Genomic DNA, 21,755 nt, shown 5'->3' with positions numbered 1-21,755 from the left:
CAAAGCATGCTTTTCCCTGTGTGTCTCCATTTAGTGGTCTGGGTGAACAAAAACAGAACAGTTGCTGCCCTCCACCCTCCCAGTGGAAAATAAAAGGGGAATAAGAAAAAGATTTCAGGCTGGAAATTAAAGCTAGAAGAGGTTTACTAGAACAGGGAAGGGAAGAGTAACACATGGGATAATAATGAAAAATATACAAATATATATAAAACTCAATTTCAGTGGTCACTGATGTCTCTTAAAAGTCTGTCATGGTAGAATGGTCTCAGGAAATGGGACCTGGGCTATTCCCAGCAACTGATGGAGTCAGATCCTGCACAGCACACGGCAAGGTGGAGACAAAGACCAGGAGTCTCCCTTCAAGAATGTTTGTTAGATGAGAAAAGGGAGGGAGGAAGGAGGAAGGGAAAGGGCGGACTTTCTCTCCTCCTGGCTTTTACAGGGTATGGCAGAAAATAGGAGGCAGTACTTACCCTTCTGTTCTATCCCGAGGTCCTTCCAACAACAACCTCTCTCTAGGTATTTGTATTAATACCATATAATTAGCTTGTGCCCCCTCAAACTGTAACACCATGTTTCATGATGCAGACACAAAACAACAGTAAAACAGGAATGCAGGTACTGTAATGCAGCACTTCTGTTCTGATGCACAGAAGGCACAACAGTGAACTTTAAAGAACACACACATGAAACCTAGAAAGCTTAAGATACAGATTTATTATGCATCAGGGAGCTTATTAACTTAAAAAACAAAATGCATAGTACAAAAGGTTTTGTCATCTCTGCTCAATGTGGAACAAGTTTCAAAATATATATATTTAAAATTTGTTCAGTCAATACATAGCCCTTTAACTGTCAGTATCCTCAAATATATTTATAAACACATGATTTACACACCATCCCATCTGGGAATATTAAAACTTGTTACAAATATCTACATATATTGCATACAGATAAAATATTCATAGGAGTACTTCATTAAAATTGGATGTAATGGTCCATTTAACTGCAGCAAAATACATATAAATCTGTGTATTCTTCATAAAATGTTCTAAAAATTAGCACACTTGTAGCCATTCGTAACTCCTTTAAATCATCTTTTAGAAATGAAATTTGATATTAATTTATCCATCAGATTCAGAAGGTAAGACAGTGATACAAAGGCAAATTATTATTAATAACTGAACAGTAAGTAGCAGTTAAGGTAGGATTGAAAAGAATTAACAGGAAAGATTATTTTCATATGACAGATAATAAAATGACAAAATGCAATAAATATACATATTTCTTGACGTAAACTTCTCTGGCAACCACTGGTTTTCCTGCTTCAGAAATCAGGAGTGTCGACATTTCTGATACTGCTCATTTTATAACTAAAATTCTATTTTATTTTTATTTATCAGAAAAACATTCATGTGACCAGTGCTCTCAGTTACCATCTGGATCCGCTTTAACTATTCAAACTGATTTTTTTGGCATGTGGGTGTAAGACTTCAATATGACCTTAGTTTCTGGGTAATGACTGTAATGTGTGATCGCAGACCCTCAGAAGTTATCCTGGTGCCTTCTGAATACCACTGGACTTCTCGGTACTAAATAATATTTGAGAGTGTGTCTTCAGGTAATTTAATTGCTTTTATTGATAACAACTATTTCAGATACCAAAATTAGGGGTATGTCCCTCTTACATTGTGAGGGCTACATGTGGTATACATGCGGATAAATGGCGTAAGAAACACAAAACAACCTTTAACAGTGGTGGCAGAAACCATTCTGTCTCAAAACTGACTATTTTGCAAACAACTTTGAGAACTGAACATTCAAATCTCTAAAAAAATTCCATTATGTCTGCATATTCAGGTCTCTACCCAGTACTAGGATTTGACATACAATTTGCAGTCCAATATTGGGTAGAACCACACCTGTGAACTGCAATGCTAAACAAACCTCATGGAAATATGGTATCAACCTCAAGTATCATACAGCATGTGACCTTCCCTTGTGCACAGCTGCATTCCTTTTAGATACCAGACACTCTGCACAACCCACCAGGTTTTCAGAGCTGTGCGTGAATTTATTCCAGTGTCTCCTCAGAAGCTAACCTTTATACACAGCTATTTTGCAGCAATGGTTCAATGTCCTCTTCACAACTTTGGTCTAGGTTGTTACTCAGAGTATGGCTGATGCTGTTGCTGTGTTTTCTAGTACTGTCGGCTTTGCTGTGCTCAGGAATAAATAAGGTGACTAGAAATGCCAGAAGAACAATGCATGCTCCAACCAGGAAGGGTGGACCAGGAATGATTCCCCTCTGTGGAGAAACAAGCATGTAAAAGAATTTATGAGGTTTTAGACATGGACATCTGCATCAATAACTATACCATGAAGGGAGGAGATAATGGGGGACATATTTACAATGCCTACGAAGTTCATGCAAACAGCTATCAGTTAACAACAGAATTGCCTAGCAAATTAAGCAGGCGTTGACGGATGCTTCTTCATACCTTTTTTTCTTAGGCAGCATGCCTGTTAAATCAGCAAGACTCCTCAGAATAGTAATAGGATAAGGTTTCAATAAATCTTTAACTTAAATTCACTTTTCCCACTTGCTTTCATGGCCAACTTACTTTAGAATTAGGTTAGTTGAATAAGTAAGCAAACCTAAAATTAATACATGAGTGAGGAAAACAACAGCAGGTTATGCAGTTCTCATTGCAGAGACAGGTTGCTGGCACATGTAACAACTTGGTATTTGGAGTTATTCTCCCTTGCTTCCAAGCAGTTCATGTTAAAATTTAAAATACAACTTACCACATTTCACAACCACAACTAAAAATAAGTACCAGAAAGGTTAATACCAATTTTAAACCAGCTAAGTTTGATGAAAACATCCTACTAAAGAAAGTGTCAACAATCCAGTGGTTTTTTTTCTTAAAGAATTTCTGCATTTTTGTCAACTAAAACTAAATAAAAATAAGACAAAACTTGTGAATTCTGGGTACTTGCTTCTACCAAATGAAATGCAGGAAGTTATTCTAACAGGAAGTAGGAAAGTAGCTGAAAATAAGCATACAGTAACAGGACATTTTCCTTGCTTCGAGTCTTGTTATAAGCAGAGTGATTCTAGGGGTGCCCAATACAGGGACAGGAGTTGGACTTGATGATCCTGATGGGTCCCTTCCAGCTCAGCAAATTCTGTGGTTCTATGATTCTGTTATTCTATGATACTAACAGAATTCATATTGAAAATATTACTTAAATCTTCAAGTAGTATTAAGCCCACAAGTGCTTAAAGAATGTAATAAACTTCCAAGGGAGTAAGAAGTTTTGAAAAGCAGTCCTTAGTCAATGCATTGCCAACTATTATCATCACTCTCCAAACACAGCCTATGATTGCACTGTTTGCTGTAAGGGCTCCCTCTGGATAATTAAAATGATGCAACTTCATTCCCCTCTTTAGACTCTCCAGTTTCAAAAACAGTTACTTAAATGGAATTGAGACAGGTATGCTTAACTTCTACTATTTATGCTCTGCATAGCATACACACAGTCTTTCTTGAATAAGTGGAATTTGTGGAATCTTGAATTCATGGAAGAGAATCACAAGTGTGACATGCGGTAACACTGCAGCTCTCCCACTTCTGGGAGAAAAAAAACAAGTGACACTCAGTAAAACCTAGTCTTATATCCTCAAGAGAAACAGAAATTAATAAAGTAAAAAGAAATAAACAAACAAAAAAATCCCAAAAAAACAACCAACCAAAAAAACAACCAAACAAACCAATTTTGAGCTGTTTAAAAAAACACCACAAATTACAACTAGGATGTATCTCCTCCGTTTATTCTACACATTAAGTAACTGAAATTTACACACAGACTTTTCCTGTCACCACTGTTTGAATATGAAGGTTTAGATAAATATGATATCTAACAATTCATTTTAGCACTCTTTCGATCAGTAAAAACAGAAGATCTTATATCTGAAAGGTGCAATACTAAATTATGACAATAGTCAGCTTTCACTAGTTAAGTTAAACTTAAATGTGTTTATTTTAAAGGATCAAGAATTCTCTCAAAGTAAAATGTGCCGAAATTTACACCAACTTACTCTTCACATCAACAATTTTAACAATATTTATATAAACAAACTGTTTCTGATAACTTAAAAATTCATTTCCTGCAGTTGCAGTAACATCCAGTATTATACAAGTGGAAACAAAGGAAGATCTGCTTTTAATGCATCTCAACAGCACATTAGGTTTAAACAAGGCTGAGTACTGTAACATGCATTCTCAACTGAGTTCCTATGGAATTTTTGATAGAGTTCTACCTTATGGGGTAAAATATAAGCTTAAGCACCAAAAAAACCCAACCCTGACAACACCTGTCACAGACTGAAGCACATTAAAGCAGTTAACTGCAGTTCCACAGGCCTCCAGTAACTTTTGAAAAGAAGGTAAAAGGCTTATTAGTGAACATGTATTAACATCTAATAAAAATCAAGAAAACTATTTTCAAACTACATATATATGTAAAGTATCTCCTAGCTATCAACTTAAAACACTGAAAAAAGTCAAGAGACCAATAGCTTGCATTCAGGCCTTGCAAATCCAAGCTGGGTTTGTACATATTTGCCGATTTCCTCATCTAACCTTGGTGCATTCCCTGGTTTCCACTTCCACTCATTTTACTTAGATCAGTTTTTAAAGCTATACAATATTTAAATTGTGGACTTCTTCCCCACTGTTATTTTTTTTTATTTTCCCAGATGTTAGTTTTACATGTTAGGTGCCTAGTAAGTTTTAACAGGGAAAGATGCAATCACAAATAAACAAAGCTTGTGAGTACATCAATAATTAAACGTAAGAGATGTCCCACTGAAACTAGAACAAAAAGCAATCTTGATTATGCAAATACTTCCTGATTTTGCTGTATTGCTAATTTAAAAATGCTTACTTATTTATTAAGTAGGTTTTCAAGAAAACAATGATGTCTGAAATGACAGTTTACATTTACAGCTTAGGAAAACAATTATTTTATAAGGAAGCTCATACATTAAGCTTCAGTACAATAATTTCTTTTCCCACAAGCTGCAGAAAATTTCACAACAGAAGTTGTAAATAATGTATAACTTTCTGGAACATTCAGTTCTTCCACTGTAATAATACATCTGGTTACTTCAGCAAAAACCTCACATGGATACTCTTGGAAGTAACAACATACTGACATCACTTGTAACAGAAATACATGTATGAGGTCAAGCAGCCAACACACTCCCTATCCCCAAGAAAAGCTCATGTGATTCAAGGCCTTAAGAAACAGAGTTCAAGACCGAAATTTTAATTAGCGGAAGCATGATAAAGCTCTTCAAATTCTGAAATAATTATCATAAAGGTTTTGCTATATTTTATTATATTTTCCTTTTGCTACACCAAAAAGAATGTATTTGCCCCTTTACTCTAAAATTCTACTGAGTTTACTTGAGCACCTGTGAGCAGTATGTTCAAGGACTGGCTACAGTTAATAGCCGGAAAGACCCACAGACTGGGGAGATGAACAAAAAACGGTTGTTTCCACAGTAACATCCACCAGTGACTTAAATATACAGCTAATCTGTTGTTTTTCTTAACTAGTTTAGTGACCAGCTAAGAGACCATTGCCTCATTCCAACAGCTCCACATCTTTCTTGTGCTGGGGGCACCAGAGCTGGACGCGGTATTCTAGGTGAGGTCTTCCCCAGGGTGGAGTAGAGGGGCAGAATCATCTCTCTCAGTCTGCTGACCACACTTCTTTTGATACAGCCCAGGATGGAGTGAAGTTCAAAGATAACCTTGTTAAAAAAATGACCTTCCTATTGTGAAAATTTCATGGTTTGCTGTAATTCAGGATTACATATGTTTTGAACAGATTTACATCAAAAGAAGTTAACTGGCTCTGTTAGAATATTGAAACTAAAGTGCTAATACTGTAAATCTAGATATTTAATAACAAATTTAAATTATGAGCTAACAGTTCAATAAGGCTTTCATGTGAGAATTAAGGAGTTGAAGAATTAGATATCAAGACTTTAAAACAACTAAAAATTACAGACTTTTATCCTTAAGAGTTCTATGCTTCACACTTGGAACCAAATTAAAAACTGACCTCATCACTGGGACCATGCACTGCTTTTTTTCCAGAAGACTGCTCAGGTGGCAATTCATTGAGCTCCACATCAAAGAGAAAGAAAATAAAGCCATATAGTGCTGGCCCCAGGCCATTGCACAGTCCTCTTATTCCAGTTATTATTCCTTGGACAACACCTAATGAAGAAAAAAAAAAAAAAAGTCAGAATTTAATTTTTTTTATGAAGATTTAAACACTCAGTGCCAACAGCTAACATTCTAATGGCTGTTCCAAAATAGTATATCTCAAATTATTTCTACATGCTAAGACCACAAGAAACACACTGAAGACAACTCTGCTGCATTAAAATAATCCTCTGAATGACCATAGATCTGTCACTGTACCTGAATGCTACTGGAAGTGATGAGTTTTGGGTATGAGTGACTAAACTGATGTACAACTCTAGTTTTTATGTTACATTTCTTCCCCTCTCTCTCAAAGCCTACAACAGAGAAAGCAGACATTTAGCATGATACCTGCTCAATTTATTTTCTAGTGAAATTTAGAGTAATATATCTACGTCTTAAGTGCTGCTACTGGCAAAGTATGCACAAATTGTAACAGATTTCTTCCCTTCACCAGTCTAAACCCATGATTTATTCAGGTACCAAGTAACTTATTCAGGGCAGTAAATTCAGGAGCACTACAGTAAACCCACAATACTAGATTGGCTGCAGCTTTACAGCTGATTATTTCAAAGGCTTGATTAATTTAAGTTCTATGGGTGCATTTCTGTTTCACCTTTATTAAGTGAAAGGTTTTTTTACAATCTTACAGATTAATATTCTACAGAACACTTTTTACATTATTAGTAGTCTGCATATACCCTTCATTCCTAAGGCAGTAACTTGTAAAATGGAAGGAAAAAAAAAACATGCCAAAAAGAAAATTGTCCAAGTTTTTTTCTTCATATGTTGACATGTAAGCTTGAAATCTTGGTGCCACTGGGTAGCAAAATTTCACTGTAGAAATTAATGTATGCTGTAGAAATTAATGTATGAGCTATTAACAGTAGGTTTCTGCTATGTAAAATGAAAGACCAATTACTTCTGTCGACTTAGCTAAACCATTTGTTTTACGACATAAATAGAAAACAAGTCTCTTAAAACTCCTTTAAATGTCTCTATTAGAAACAAAAAGGGAAATTATAAAAGTTGCCATGTAAAATACTGTCTTTTGCACCTCTCATATTCAACAGAAATTACCTCCTAGAACTGCACCTCCCATTATCTAACTTCAAGTTGTACAATGTTAAAGCAAGATCGATACTTATAATTTATACGTACAGGATATTTTAAAAGAGAACACAAAATTCAGCTAGAATACATCGGTGTGTGATATTTTCTGATTACACTTTTCCCTCAATTTTAAATGAAAAGCTATTTCTGATTTTTCATTGCCCTTCATAACAAAACAAATTATTTTCTTCTGTCTTCTCAGATCAACTATTTGCTTAAGCTTCCTCTTCTATTCCTTGAAAATCTGAAGCATTATAACAAATAAGGCAAACTTTTCCACAGAGAATAGAGCTTCTTGTACAGACTGATTTTAATCTGGTAACATGTGGTTTAGTTTTCATTAAAAAGGTAGTATTGTTACAATAATCATTACCTACTTAGAGAATATTACTTTTAATTAAAAAAAAAAGTAAGGAAAAAAACATGAAAGTTACCCCACTGTTTTTGTTGCTTTTGTTGTACTTTTACAGGAGACTAGAGAAGAAGTAGCTTATCACAGATGGAAAGTACTTGGTAATGCAAATTTGATAAATTTGTGTACCTCCTTCCCCTCTACAAAGACTGGTAGACTTCCATAGCTACTACCAAAGAAACTTAATACTCATCAACATATTTGAAAAGTACATCTAGGTAAGTATTCTGCTTTCTAGACAGAAGAGTCATCCAAGAAAGCAGTCTGATGCTGGAACAAAAGTTAATTCAGTACTCACCTTGTTGATCTGACTCTGCATTTCGTGAAACCAGAGCACTGATTGCTGGGAACATAATGCTTGACATTGCTGCTACAGCTCCTGCTGCCCACATCATCCTGCGCGGAATCCATAATTTGAATTAAAAATTAAACTGTCCATATAATTTCCTCACCCCTCCAAAATGGGCTATGAGGATAGCTGATGAAGGGTTTAGAGAACAAGTCATACAAGGAGTGGCTGAGGGAACTGGGGATGTGTAGTTCGGAGAAGAGGAGGCTGAGGGGAGACCTCACTATCCTCTACAGCTACCTGAAAGGAGGCTGTAGGGAGGTGGGTGTTGGCCTCTCCTCCGAAGTAAATAACAACAGGACCAGAGAGAATGGCCTGAAGATGCGGCAGGGGAGGTTTAGACTAGATATTAGGAAGAATCTCTACACTGAAAGAGTGGTCAGGCAGGATTATAGCCTACCCAGGGAGGTGGTCGAGTCACTGTCCTTGGATGCATTCAAGAAACATGTAGATGTGGCACTTCAGGGCATGCTCTCACGGCCAAGGTTGTGGGGTTTTTTGTGTGGGAGTTTTTTCAGTGAAGTGTGTGTGGTTGTTTGTGGTCTGGAGTTTGTGTGTTGATGGTTGGACTCTCATCTCAGAGGTTCTTTGAACCATGACAATTCTGTGATTCCAGGAGTACATTAAAATACCTTAAGACTAGAAATCATCTGGTCAAGGCCTTCTTCCTGATCCCCTTCCACAAATTACCCTGAGCTTGTTGGAATAGCAGTATATTTTATTCTACACTAGCTATTACAGCAGAGGAGAAGGGAGTGGGAGTGAAATGATGAAATGATGCATGCTTTCTTCTCCAAAGGCTGTACCAAAAGAACAATTTCACAGGGTGGCACAGTGAAGCAGTTCTCTAACTTATGTATCTTACTAGGAATTGATCTGATAAAGATACTCATCACTGTCAACAGGACATTCCAGCTTATCATTCTCCTTCACTTTACTCACATGCACTTTCTCCAACAAAAAAAATATCTCTAGATAGTTTTCAAGACCAAATGTAGTAACAGAATGACATATTAAGAAAAAAAAAAAAGTAATAGTATAGTGAACTGATTAGCATGGATCTAATGGAATTACTGAGAGAACATACTACTTACTAGCTTGGGAGTTTAAGAAATAAGTTTTAACCACATTAATAGACATAAAACTCAGAGGACAAAATGGTGCGAAGACTCCTTTTTCAAAAAGTCTGTAGCTATCTGCAACTTACATCATATACCTGGAAAATTCTAACATTCCTACATAGGCAAAATACAGCCTAAACTGTGGCAGTGGAACACACATGAGAATGCGTAATTCACAGAATATTTAAATACTCATGACAACAGAACTAAGTAGTAGAATTTATTGGGAAAAAAACCCAAACATTTTCAGACCCTTAATAGGTATGTACCTCTGAAAATGTGTGCTTACCAAGACTGAGATCCAAAACCATACCAAGCCAACTGAAAGATCTGAAAGTCAAGGCCAAGGAGAACTGTATTTTTGTTCCCAATTGACTTCATCAAGATACTGAGAAACACAGTCTGCAAGATAAATTGGTTCATCCAAAAGTAATTTTTAAGAGCCAGACTGCTGAAGTAATTTTTCCTTCTACACACAGCAATTAAAAAGACCTTTCAACTGCTAAGAAACTTCACACTTTTTGTGCTCTTACTTCAACGCCCCCTGCTGGAGCAGAACCAACCAAACAAAACTAGGGCAGATCACTCGGAAAGGCATCCAGACAGGTCTTTGAAAGTCTCCAGAGAAGGAGACTCCACAACCTCTCCAGGGAGCCTGTTCCAGAGCTCTGTGACTCTCACAGTAAAGAGGTTCCTCCTCATCTTGAGGTGGAACTCCCTGTGCTCGAATTTGAATCCATTGCCTGTCATCCTATCACAGGGCACAAGTGAAAAGAGCTTGTCCCTGTCTTCTTGATGCCCAGCCCTCATGTATTTATATACAATAATTAGATCCCCCCTCAGTCTTCTCTCTAGACTGAAAACCCCCAGGTCTCTTAGCCTTTCCTTGTAAGGTAGGTGTTCCGGTCCCTTAATCATCCTTGTAGCCCTCCATTGGACTCTCTCAAGTAGATCCCTGCTCCTTTTGAACTGCAGAGCCCAGAACTGGACACAATACTTCAAGTGAGGTCTCACCAGGGCTGAGTAGACAGGGAGGAAGACCTCCCTCAATCTGCTGGAGACACTCCTTTTAATGCACCCCAAGATACCATTGGCCTTCTTGGCCACAAGGGCACATTGTTGTCTCATGGATAACTCGTTGTCTACCAGGACTCCAAAGTCCTTCTCCACAGAGCTGCTCTCTAGCAGATCACTTCCTAGCCTGTACTGGTGTATTTTGTTGTTCCTTCCCAGGTGCAGTACTCTGCACTTGCTCTTTTTGCACCTCATTAGGTTCCTCTTTGCCCAGCTCTTGCTCTTTGTCCAAATCTTGCTGAATGGCTTGCACAGCCTTCAGGTGAATCAGCCAAGCCTCCCAGCTTCATGTCATCAGCAAACTTGCTGAGTAGAAACTCTGTCCCATCATCAAGGTCATGGATAAAGATGTTGAACAGGACTGGACCCAGCACTGATCACTGAGGGACTCCACTAGTTACAGGTTTCCAGCTGGACTCTGCACCATGGACCACAATTCTTTGGGCTGTATTGTGTAGCCAGTTCTTACTCGAACTCACTATCCATTCTTTTATCCCACATATTCCGAGCTTGAGACTGTATCAAAAGCCTTGTTAAGGTCAAGGTAGACTATGCCCACTGGCCTCCCTGCATCTATCCATTCAGTCACAACATCACAGAAGGCTATCAGATTAGTCAAGCATGATTTCCCCTTGGTAAATCCATGCTGACTACCCATGATAACCTTCATCTCTTCCATGTGCTTAAAGATGACCTCCAGAATGAGCCCCTGCATCATTTTTCCAGGAAAGGAGGTGAAGCTGACTAGTCTGTAATTTCCTGGATCTTCCTTCTTGCCCTTTTTGAAGACTGGTGTGACATTTGATTTAGAGACGTTCTTAACTAGTAGAGCTTCTGCTTCAGGACATCGAGAAGCATATGTATTGCCTTCTCTATGGACATCTTAGTGTCTGTTTCTACTGGCTTTTATTTCCACCTCTACAACTGTTTATTTCAGACTAGAAATTCTGCAATAAATGCTGGTATTTAGTTAAGATAGTACAGGCTGGATATGGGTTGAATTTAACAGTATCTACAAATACTAGAGAAAAAAAAAAAAAGACTGTTACCTCAGAAAAACAGTATTCTATTCATGTCAGGTGAATTACTATCCAAGTTTACAATTAAAGCCAACAAGTAAATCCTGCTGCTTTCCAGCTTCACCATATGCATCAAAATTTGGCTGAGACAAATTCCTAGGCATCTTTACATTTTCTTGTGATTCTTTACACCTCTGATAATACCTTTTAACTTTTTCATGGAAACTACTAAGGGAAGACCACTGTTTTTTAACAGAAGTGTTTCTGCTGAGGGTGAAGGAGGTCCCTACTCAGATACACCAGCAATACAGCAATATACTCACAGCAAGAAGCCGAATGTTCCTAATTAAGGCAAAGTCCATACAGACAGCTTAATTCCATTAACAGTACGCATGTCTTTCTTTAATACGAGAAACCCAGCAATGCATCAGTAAAGAGCCAGAAAGCAGGACTGCAGAGCAGAGCACACTTCCTCTCTCATGTACATCTCACTCACACTAGTTTTCTTGTTTCTTTGGTCTGAATAAAGTATGACTAGCAAATATGAGTGCATAGAAAATCATCAGGACATCTGCTGCCTAGGACTAGCATTTCTAAGGAAAGTAGATTTAAAGTAAGACATTTAAGCAGACTATATATGGATATAACCTTAAATGACTGCAAGATACATTGACATTTTAGAGAATATTATTTCTCAGACAAGCTTAAAAGTCAGAAAATCATGCCTCACAATTTAGCTTGTACTGTTTAATAGAACACTTAAAAGAATACAACTTACCTGAACTACTATAGACTGAATGCCTAACACAGCTATAAATGCTGCAATGCCTGCAGATCCAAAACCTATAATCTGAAGAGAAGCAGATAATACATAAAGCAAATGTGAAACACAATCCAGGATGACCAAAGAGCTATCTTCTTTCACATATCAAGATCCCATATCATAACCAAACAGAAAGTGTCCACTTTCAAGAATAAGCCTTAACTCAACTGCTTGCCAAGGTATCCAGACATTAAAAAAAACACCTGCCTTAGAAAAAACTGAGAAAGTAATGTATCTGGAAACTGAAATTCTCTCCCCCTCCCACAGACACAGCAGCTCTTCAACAAGCAAGATCCCACCTCAAGACATAGAAACTGCTGCAATGAATGGAAATGCAAGGTCTGTTAAACTTCATGAATATGTGTCCTGGTTTTGGCTGGGATAAATTTTCTTCATAGTAGCTAGCATGGGGCTACGTTTTGGTTTTGTGCTGAATAGAGTCTTGATAATACATGGATGTTTTCAGTATTATTCAGCACTGCTTATACGGAGGAAAGACTTTTTCTGCTTCTCACAACACCCCACCAGCAAGTAGGCTGATGGTGCACAAAAAGTTGGAAGGGGACACAGCTGACCCCAACAGACCAAAGGAGTATTCTATACCATATGATGTCATACTCAGCATATAAAGCTGGAAGAAGAAGGAGGAAAGGGGAGACGGAGTGATGGCATTTTGTTTCCCCAGGTAACTGATACACCTGATGGAACCCTGCTTTCCTGGAGATGGCTGACGACCTGCCTGCTGATGGGAAGTAGTGAAGGAATTCCTTGGTTTGCTTTGCTTGCATGTGCCATTTTTGCTTTACCTATTAAATTGTCTTTATCTCAACCTATAAATTTTACTCCTTTGATTCTCTCCCTCATCCCACCAGGGAGTGAGTGAGGGGCTCTGTGGTGCTTAGTTGCTTACTGCCACCAACAACATGGCAGGAATTATGCATCAGGAGTCAAGTGTTATCCAGTTCTTGGCTTAGCAAAGTATCCTGCCTTTATAATTTTGTATTTTGCCAGAAAACACTTTTCTGACAAATGTCTTCAAGAAGAAACAGGTCTTAGGGAACACCTACTTCAACATTCTTAGAAAGATGTGAAGATACCAACATTTACCTGTCGCAAGGACACAAAAAAGCTGGAATACTGACCAGCTTCAGGCAGATAGGAGAGAAACACTGTAACAAAGATTGGGAGAACAGTAGAATCTTTTCTAATGTTCTTCAGAGACTGTAAAACAAAGAAACAAAACAAGTATTGGAACAATTTACACAAAGTCTAATTAAAGCAGAAAGCAGAAGGTGGATTTGCTTATTTAAAATTACCCATTCATACAAGTGAAAAAAAAAAAATCACACACAGAAACAGTTATGCTGAACATTAAGAACAACTCCCTGTTACATACAATTTTGGTTTCAGGTTTTTCTGCGAAGTTTGATTTTTGAAGCTACTGTTCAGTGCCAAATTACAAGTATTCAGTGAAAACAGGATCATATAATATTTAGGGAAATGTGATCTCCATAATAATCTGTTCTGAAAGGTGCTAGCAAATAGTATGACCTCATTATAATTGGTTCTCTTTCCAAATTATGAGAGTATTTTTCCTTGTATGTTTCTTATACTTGTTCACCCATAACAAGAATCAATTTGATAACAAATAAATTGTGGAAAACAAATTGTTCAACTGCAGTCTTTAAAGCATGCTCCTCCTCTTTCAACATTCACAACCAGTTCTCAACAGGATGGATCTCATGAAGAACAAACCACTCTTTCCTCTCTTAAGATACTAAGGTATAACACCAACACAAATTAGCTGAGTAAGTATGAACATGTGACCAATTTACTAAAAAGACAAATTATATGTTTTAACCTTTCCTATACATTCTTGTAGAAAAATTAGGCTTTATAGATCCATTCTATATTAAAAAGAAATTACATACAACCTAATTCCACATACTTGGAATACAAGAGTAGGGAGCAATATTGGCAACCAAAAATACAAATAACAATATCAAGTTTTGGGGTCTGTAGCAGTGCAAGAATTCAGCATTTCACACACAATAAAAGAGAGTAAGTTAGAAAAGGAAAGCATTTTTCATTTCGATTTCACACCAAATATTGTTTCTAATTCAAGAATCATTTAATTGGCAAAGTTTGGTTTAGTTTTTAAATGTAGCTAGATCTTTTTGTGCAAAAGGGGAGAACAGAGATTATGATGTACTGAATAGCCAAGCTGCTAATAGAATAGATTTTTTTAGCTTACAAAATGGAATTAGTTATGAGTTAACCAGCATTAATGACTTATTGAAGTACATCTTACTGCAAAAGGGTCTGCTTGTTCCCATGATATAGAAGCTCCCCATGAAGCAGATCTCATTTTTTCTGGCAAAGATTCTGGTACAGCCAGCAGGATGAAGCAGATGTCCACAACTGCCACCAATGGTGGCAACTGCCACTAGTACAACCAGGTTATCTCCATAGCTGGCAGACAGGTATGCTCCAATGGCAGGACTAGTACCAAGCTTGCTGCAAAGGTGGCAGATACCTATGCACAAGAACAGTTTACAAACCTTTTGAAACAGTTACTCTGCCATTGCAGGAAAATTAAATAATTTGCTCAACACCACCACCCCTTCCCAGAATGGTGTTTTTAAAAACATCATTCCAAATTCAAGTTAAAAAAAAACCCAAACACTTATAATGGTAAATATGGATCCAAATAGAGGTTCTCCTCCCTCTTCTACATCCCACATCATGAGATAGGATTTGCAGCCAAAGAGCAAGTTCGGCTCAAAGGAAAAGGGCTTACTTTCAAATGGACTAAAGATTTTTCTGTTTTCCAGTTGTGAAATTGATGAGATTTCACTGAGAAAGTTGACAACATATTTAAATGCCTGCCTAAGTGAACCTGAGCCTCAGCATTCTGGGGAATACATACAATAATACATAATGCTTTTGTTAATCATTTGCATTTTAAATACCAAGCTACCCTTGGCTAGCACAGCAATCTAGGAGATCATTAGCTATGGCAACAATTTCAAGAACTACTGTATTGCTTCATACTATGTTGTAGTGATGTTCAGCTACTAACAGATCAGCTACTACATTCAAATACAGCAGAACATGATTAGCAATCAAGTGCTGTTGTTAAATTTCACTATTCAGAAAAAGTTAGAACAAAGCTAGTTTGTACAGATCTCGTAATTACTACTGTCTTCCAGCTCCCAAAATAAAAACACTCTGAGTAACTGTTTTATAGAAGAAAGCTAGAAATGTAGTTTTATACCAAGCTAGAAAAAAATCCTAAGGAAAAGGTGTAACAAATAAACTGATCAGAAAGATAAACAGATCTCATTGAAACAACTACACTTATATCTATCACGTTATATACATCTTTAGATCAAGCTTATTGTGTAAAAAAATCCTATTTGAAATCAGGCAAATAACCTGCTCCAAATGTACTTATGGTCCTCTTCATATGAAGGAGAAATAAAGTGGGAGTTCCAGAACCTTTAAACCTGTTTTCTGCTCTGATACAATAGACAGAAGTTTGGAATCAGACTAAAAAAACCAGAGAAATCCTAAGAGCTTGAAGTATAGTACAGTCAGCCAAGAATCAAGTCCATGAATATCTGTAGAGAAAAAACAGTTGCACAGAGCATGAAGAGATAAATTATGTTAAAAGGCATCTACTAATGGGCCTCCAGAACCTACAACAATATAGACATTCACGGAAGCACAGTAAGCAGGAATTATATTATTACTGGAAAGACAGTTTGCACTAACTAAACTCTTTTCCTCTTCTGCTGGTTAAAAAGGTCATGACTAGGTTACTAAGAATACTGCATTATGTGTTTTCACTCTTCCTGCCTGTTTTGACTACAGAAAAATCATTCTGTATTAAAAAGAAATCACAAACTAAAAGGGCAATTTTACAGGTGGTTGAAAGGTATTGCAAGATCCAGTATCAAAAAACCTGGATTGCTTGTAACAATATTTCTTGTCTTGCCTGTGAAACCTAAATTTCATTATTTAAAACATGTTAACTAGGAAGGTAAAGTTGTCAAATTCTTATTCTGTTCCTATGAGAACACAGCAGTCTGTGCAGCAGCAAAAAGTCTGAACTAGATCTTCCAGGCGCTAACACAGTGCCTCGATGCATGGTTCATTCCTTTTTATGCCAGCCTCATTAAACTATTAGGAAACAATCTGTGCATCAAAACATAAGTTCAATACAAAGGTCACAATCTGACCTTTTTTCCAAGTCTAGCACATCTTACCAGTCCATAGGCTGTAATTCTTTCATGTTCTTGTGTTACATCAGCTACATAGGCAAATATTACAGAAAAAGTAACAGAAAATATTCCAGATAACGAAATCATAGCGAAGTACCACCTAATGATTTAAAAGCAACAATTAGAAAGTTACAGTAGGACTTCTTGCTTTTGTCATACTAATTAAGCAAGTTTGTATTTAATCTGAGAAGGGTTCCTCAAAAAGGACTGTGTAGTCTCACTTAAATATTGGAAAACAGCATTTTAATTTTTATAGTCTACTGTTTACCTTACCTCAGCCTAAAAGAAGTGGACAATTCAGGACATGGTACCTTTGTACATTTTCAAACTCTCAAAGCTGAAGCAAGTTTAAGTTCTGAAAAAGAACTACCTCAGAACTCAGTTTCTCAACCATTTTGGGAACACATTACAATGCTTTGGAAGCTGAACTTGGAATGCACTTGTGTACACAAAGTTCTTTTATAATCTTCTTAAGTTTCACAAAGTATGTAAATGAAACAAGTCAATTCCACTCAGTTAACACTTCAAAGTTGCCTCAATCAAATCAAAAAGCTAAAAGATGTATTCTGAAGCAATTATATATTTCTGTGTAAATGTAAATTATACATTTCTGAATAAATTCTAAGGTTCATTTAGCTTTAAAAATATATTTATTACAGCATTGTCAGCTGAGCTTAAAACTGACTTACAGATAGCAAATAATTTAAATTACTGTTATACTTGTGTGAATACAGTAACTAAATCACATTCAATCATTTATACTTTTAAGACACAGTTTTAACACCTCTTAAACAGAAAAACTCCAGGATAATGCAATTCCATCTTGAAAGCAAAGTGGCCTTCTATTGTCTTATTGTCCCTCTCCCACTTCCCCAAACTACTTGTCTTACTGAACTTCTGCTGTACTGACAAGCTCACTACTGATGTCTGTACCACTTACCATGGATTTATTCTCATTAACGGAACTGGGGCACAGGTGAAGAAAACAGTAAGAAGGAGAAAATATTTTCTTCCCCATGTATCTGATAGAGCACCTATTAGTGGAGCACTGAGAAAGGACAAAAAACCCTGTGGCAGAAGAAAAACAATTAATATGCCTATATTTACATTTCCAAGCTTCACTTTAAATACAATATAAAAAAGGACTAAAACTGCAATTTGATTTGCAATTACAGACAAAATTGTGGATAACTGAAATTGTATACAATTTCTTCTGCAGTCTACTCCTCTGTGATTCTGATGTCTTTTTGCTTCAAATCTATTAAGCCTGAGTGCATTAAAAAAAGCGGCATTCATTTTTTCAAGATCAATTTGATTCTATATAGAAGTACAACAGACTGCAAAAGCTTCTGAAAAATCTCCAGAATATACAGTCTAATTCCACAATTTTTTTCAGTGATGTCCAGTGACAGGACAAGGGGCAATGGGTGCAAACTGGAACATAGGAGGTTGCACGCAAACATCAGAAAAACCTTCTTTACTGTGAGAGTGACAGAGCACTGGAACCACTTGCCCAGAGAGGTTGTGGAGTCTCCTTCACTGGAGACATTCAAAACCCGCCTGGATGCGTTCCTGTGTGATGTGCTCTAGGTGATTCTGCTCTGGCAGAGGGGTTGGACTAGATGATCCCTAGAAGGGTCCCTTCCAACCCCTAAGATTCTGTGATTCTGTGAAATGACATTATCTTAGCCTCTATGATGAGACTTAGTGCTAGATTCCAAACGCAAACTGCCTTGTAATTTGGACTGTCCTAGGGGAGATTTTTGGGTAAACTAAGTGTTCTCTGAAACAGAACACTTACTGATTTATACTACATACTTACCACATAAAGAGCATTTGTATTTTGCAATAACAATGAGGACAAATTGAGCTAGCTTGACAGTGTGAGACAGTGGAACACCACAGTGTTCAAAGGCAAAAGTCAGTCCCATAGGTACAGTCATCACAGGAAAAATTGATTAAGGATCAAATAATGGACTTATTAACAATTCATAAAACCCTAGAATCTAGGCCTGAAATTTGTTATGTATTGCACAAAAGAACTAAAACAAGAAAAGCCTTTTATGGGTTTGTTAACTACAAAGCCTCTGCATCTTCCTCCTGATTAGTATATTCTTCTTTCATGAAGCCAACTCTGTCATAAATCCAAACATTAGTAAACACATCATTCTGTAAGTACCTCAATCCACTGGTAGTCTATTACAGTTAATTTTAGCTAACCTCTGATATTCAAATATAGTCACCTTCAAGTTTAACATGTAGAGACTACTAAATCACTGTTTTGCCAAATGCCAATACAAAACTCTGTTTCTAATTATTTCAATAGGTAAATTGAGAGCACATGCTATGGAGCCAACACATCAAATCCCAGGAAAGTTAGATGCCTTAGCTGAAATGAGTTCGCTCCTTAGATTCAGATTTCATAGAATCAGAGAATCATTAAGGTTGGAGAAGACCTTCAAGATCACCAAGCCCAACCATCAGCCCTACATCCTCACCACCACTAAACCATCTTCTGAAACACCACATCTACCCATTTTTTAATGCTTCCAGGTGCCTCCACCACCTCCCTAGACAGCCTGTTCCAATGCCTCACAACTCCTTCTGTAAATAAATTTTTCCTAATATCCAACCTGAACCTCCCCTGGTGCAACTTGAACCCATTTCCTCTTGTCCTATTGCTAGTCACTAGGAAGAAGATGGAAACACCTGCCTCACTACAACCTCCTATCAGGTAGTTGTAGAGAGAAATGAAGTCTACCCTCAGCATCCTTTTCTCCAGGCTGAGTATTTCAGCAGAATACAAACTAAAATGTTCTGCTGTAACCCAAAAACTCTTCAAAAGTTTCATAACCACCATTTTAATGAAAACATTCGAAACTGAAGTGCAAGTTCAACCTGGTCTATGCCCCCCAGTTTATTACACCTGTTAAAACAATGTACACATTTAGACCATTATCTTAATGCAGTTTTCCACAGATACGCTGTTTAGACAATATAGGCAGATGGCTCCGTTCACTTATTTTAGGTGGCATTCATAGCTACACTGCACTGTGAATTAACAGAATTTAATTAAAACATCAAAAGGAACATGACCTTTGTTATTTTAAAAGAACAATGCAAAGACAACTTACTCTTTCAGTCTGAGACATCTTGAGTCCCTAGTGCATAGTGTTCTGACAATCCACCATGAAAGATATCAAGACAGCAATGTCATGTTCTTACAGCTAAAAACATTTGATTTCCATTTGTTACAGAATATAAAGCTAAATAATTTCTACCTGCTACAAAATAACTTAGTCATAAATTACACTAAGTGCTTTGAAGTCTCTCAGCAAGACTGTCAGCAAAGAAGAGACTTTCAAATTTTAGTCATTCTATAGAAATTTTGCAGTCTTTTGTGGCAACAACCCAGCACCATCACTGTGTGAATGCAGTAGTGTTAGCTGTAAACTGCCCTGAATATCCTGCTAATATAGAATGCACAACAACCGATTTAAAAAAAATAATAATCTCTATGGCATCATCATGGTTGGAAGCAGATATTAAAAATTTATCTCCATTAAAAACCTATCTCCATTCTCAGAAGTATCCTTACCAAGATTACAATAGCTACAACTGGCAGCTAATTTTGGCTACCTAAATTAAAGGAATTTAAACTTCTGAGAAATATTCCACATATTTCAGGACCATACCATTTAGCAATAAATCTTTAACTGAGCCCAAGAATACAACCATTACAATGAAAAAAAATATTTAAGAATTAACTACATGCCCTCAATGTTATTATGGAGAATGCAGGAGACAGAAACTACAATACAGAAACACAGAAAATAGTTAGGTCCGAGGTATCTTACCTTAACACCCTGAGTAAGACCATTCATTAAAAATGTATGGTGGGAAAATGTTTCATGTAAGACTTGACAGGGAAAAAAACATTACTATTAATCAGGAGAAACAGGAACAAGTTGATTCAGAGCTAAAATTTTATTAGTAGAATAGGATAGCTTTATATGGACTTGTTAAAAAGGTGTCTTATCCCAGAATTATACTTTTACTTCTCTTCACAAAAAAATATTGTAAAGGTTCACTATCAATTTATTGGCATTTATGACCATACGACATACAGACCACACTGTAGTGAAAAGATAGTTTGTCTTGGGGTACTTCACTCGGAAAGGGGATCAATGTAGGCAATCAGCATCACCATGTGGTACAAATCACAGAATTTCTGAGGCAAAAAATCTTACTAATTAGGAATGAAAAATTATTTTCAGATAACTTACTCTGCCAAGAAAAAGAGAACAGTGCCCAAAAAGGCACTGTGAAAACTGTTTCTGAACAAACTGTAGATATTAAGTATTCATACACTTAGAAACACTTCTGACTAACAAGTCTATGCTTATAAATACACTAGCATCAGTTCTGAGCGTTTCATGTATCCTTGAAGTACAGCTACGAATTCATTTAATGGTCTTTATCAACAGTCTTAATTCAAGGGCAAGCATGTTAATCAGTACTAAACAGATTTACCATAAATACATAAATACACGAGAGAGTTAAAAGGCCTCACAGGTGCTACTGTGTCAGTTAGAGAAGTTACTGCAATGATCAAAGCATGTACAGACACACAATTCAAATGAATTTGCTGGCTTCACCTATAAGTAAGTGCCAACAACTATAAAAAATATTTATATGCATATTGAGAAAGGCACTAGCCTGAAGAAACACAATACCAGCATCTGAAGCTTTTGAGATTAATTGCTCTTACTTTACAGACAAGAGAAATGCAAGTGGACAAACCGACAGAAACTGCATTACTCAAGTTCTATGGATAAAAATATTTACATATTCAAGAAAATATTACACTGAAGAAGGAATAGGTCATTAAGCGATTAATATTGCTTATGGTGATTTACTAATATGGGCTTACAAGTCTATAAGAAAGAGTAATAAGTATAAGCTTTGGGTAGTCTGTGAGCAAAATAGCCTTTGTATGCTTTATAAACACTTCGCGTTTTCTCTAAGTACTGTGTCATGTAACAAACACTACAGCTTTGCTGACATATGTCAAAAGAAGTTAAAAAGTAATCTAAAAATGAGCTTCAGATCTCAGCTATCACAGAATACATGATTTATTTTTATAATATATTTTCATCTGATTAAATGTTGACAATTACCTGGAGAATCATGACACAACTACAAAAACCTTGAGCAGTCCTGAATTTTGATAAACAGGTCAAACACTTCCGTATATGCCTCTCCTACCAG

At 36.7% G+C, this 21,755-nt stretch overlaps 1 protein-coding gene across 1 annotated transcript in view; it reads right to left on the bottom strand.

Moving 5' to 3' along the window:
- Positions 1-696: 696 nt before the first annotated feature.
- LOC127395543 (hippocampus abundant transcript-like protein 1) overlaps positions 697-21,755 on the bottom strand; it is a 36,083-nt gene continuing 15,024 nt past the window's right edge. Inside the window, 12 exon segments of the mRNA XM_051642680.1 lie at positions 697-2,308; positions 6,142-6,299; positions 8,111-8,208; positions 9,572-9,684; positions 12,154-12,225; positions 13,306-13,419; positions 14,510-14,635; positions 14,637-14,707; positions 14,710-14,734; positions 16,470-16,584; positions 17,425-17,552; positions 20,342-20,403. Of these exon segments, the coding sequence (XP_051498640.1) occupies positions 2,105-2,308; positions 6,142-6,299; positions 8,111-8,208; positions 9,572-9,684; positions 12,154-12,225; positions 13,306-13,419; positions 14,510-14,635; positions 14,637-14,707; positions 14,710-14,734; positions 16,470-16,584; positions 17,425-17,552; positions 20,342-20,403 (1,286 nt within the window). The 3' untranslated portion in view covers positions 697-2,104.

Source organism: Apus apus, chromosome Z (genome assembly GCF_020740795.1).
Source record: "Apus apus isolate bApuApu2 chromosome Z, bApuApu2.pri.cur, whole genome shotgun sequence".
In the NCBI taxonomy this organism is placed as follows: domain Eukaryota; kingdom Metazoa; phylum Chordata; class Aves; order Apodiformes; family Apodidae; genus Apus; species Apus apus.
The sequence above is the reverse complement of the archived record's forward strand: the minus strand, read 5'-3'. Positions and strand labels throughout refer to the sequence as shown.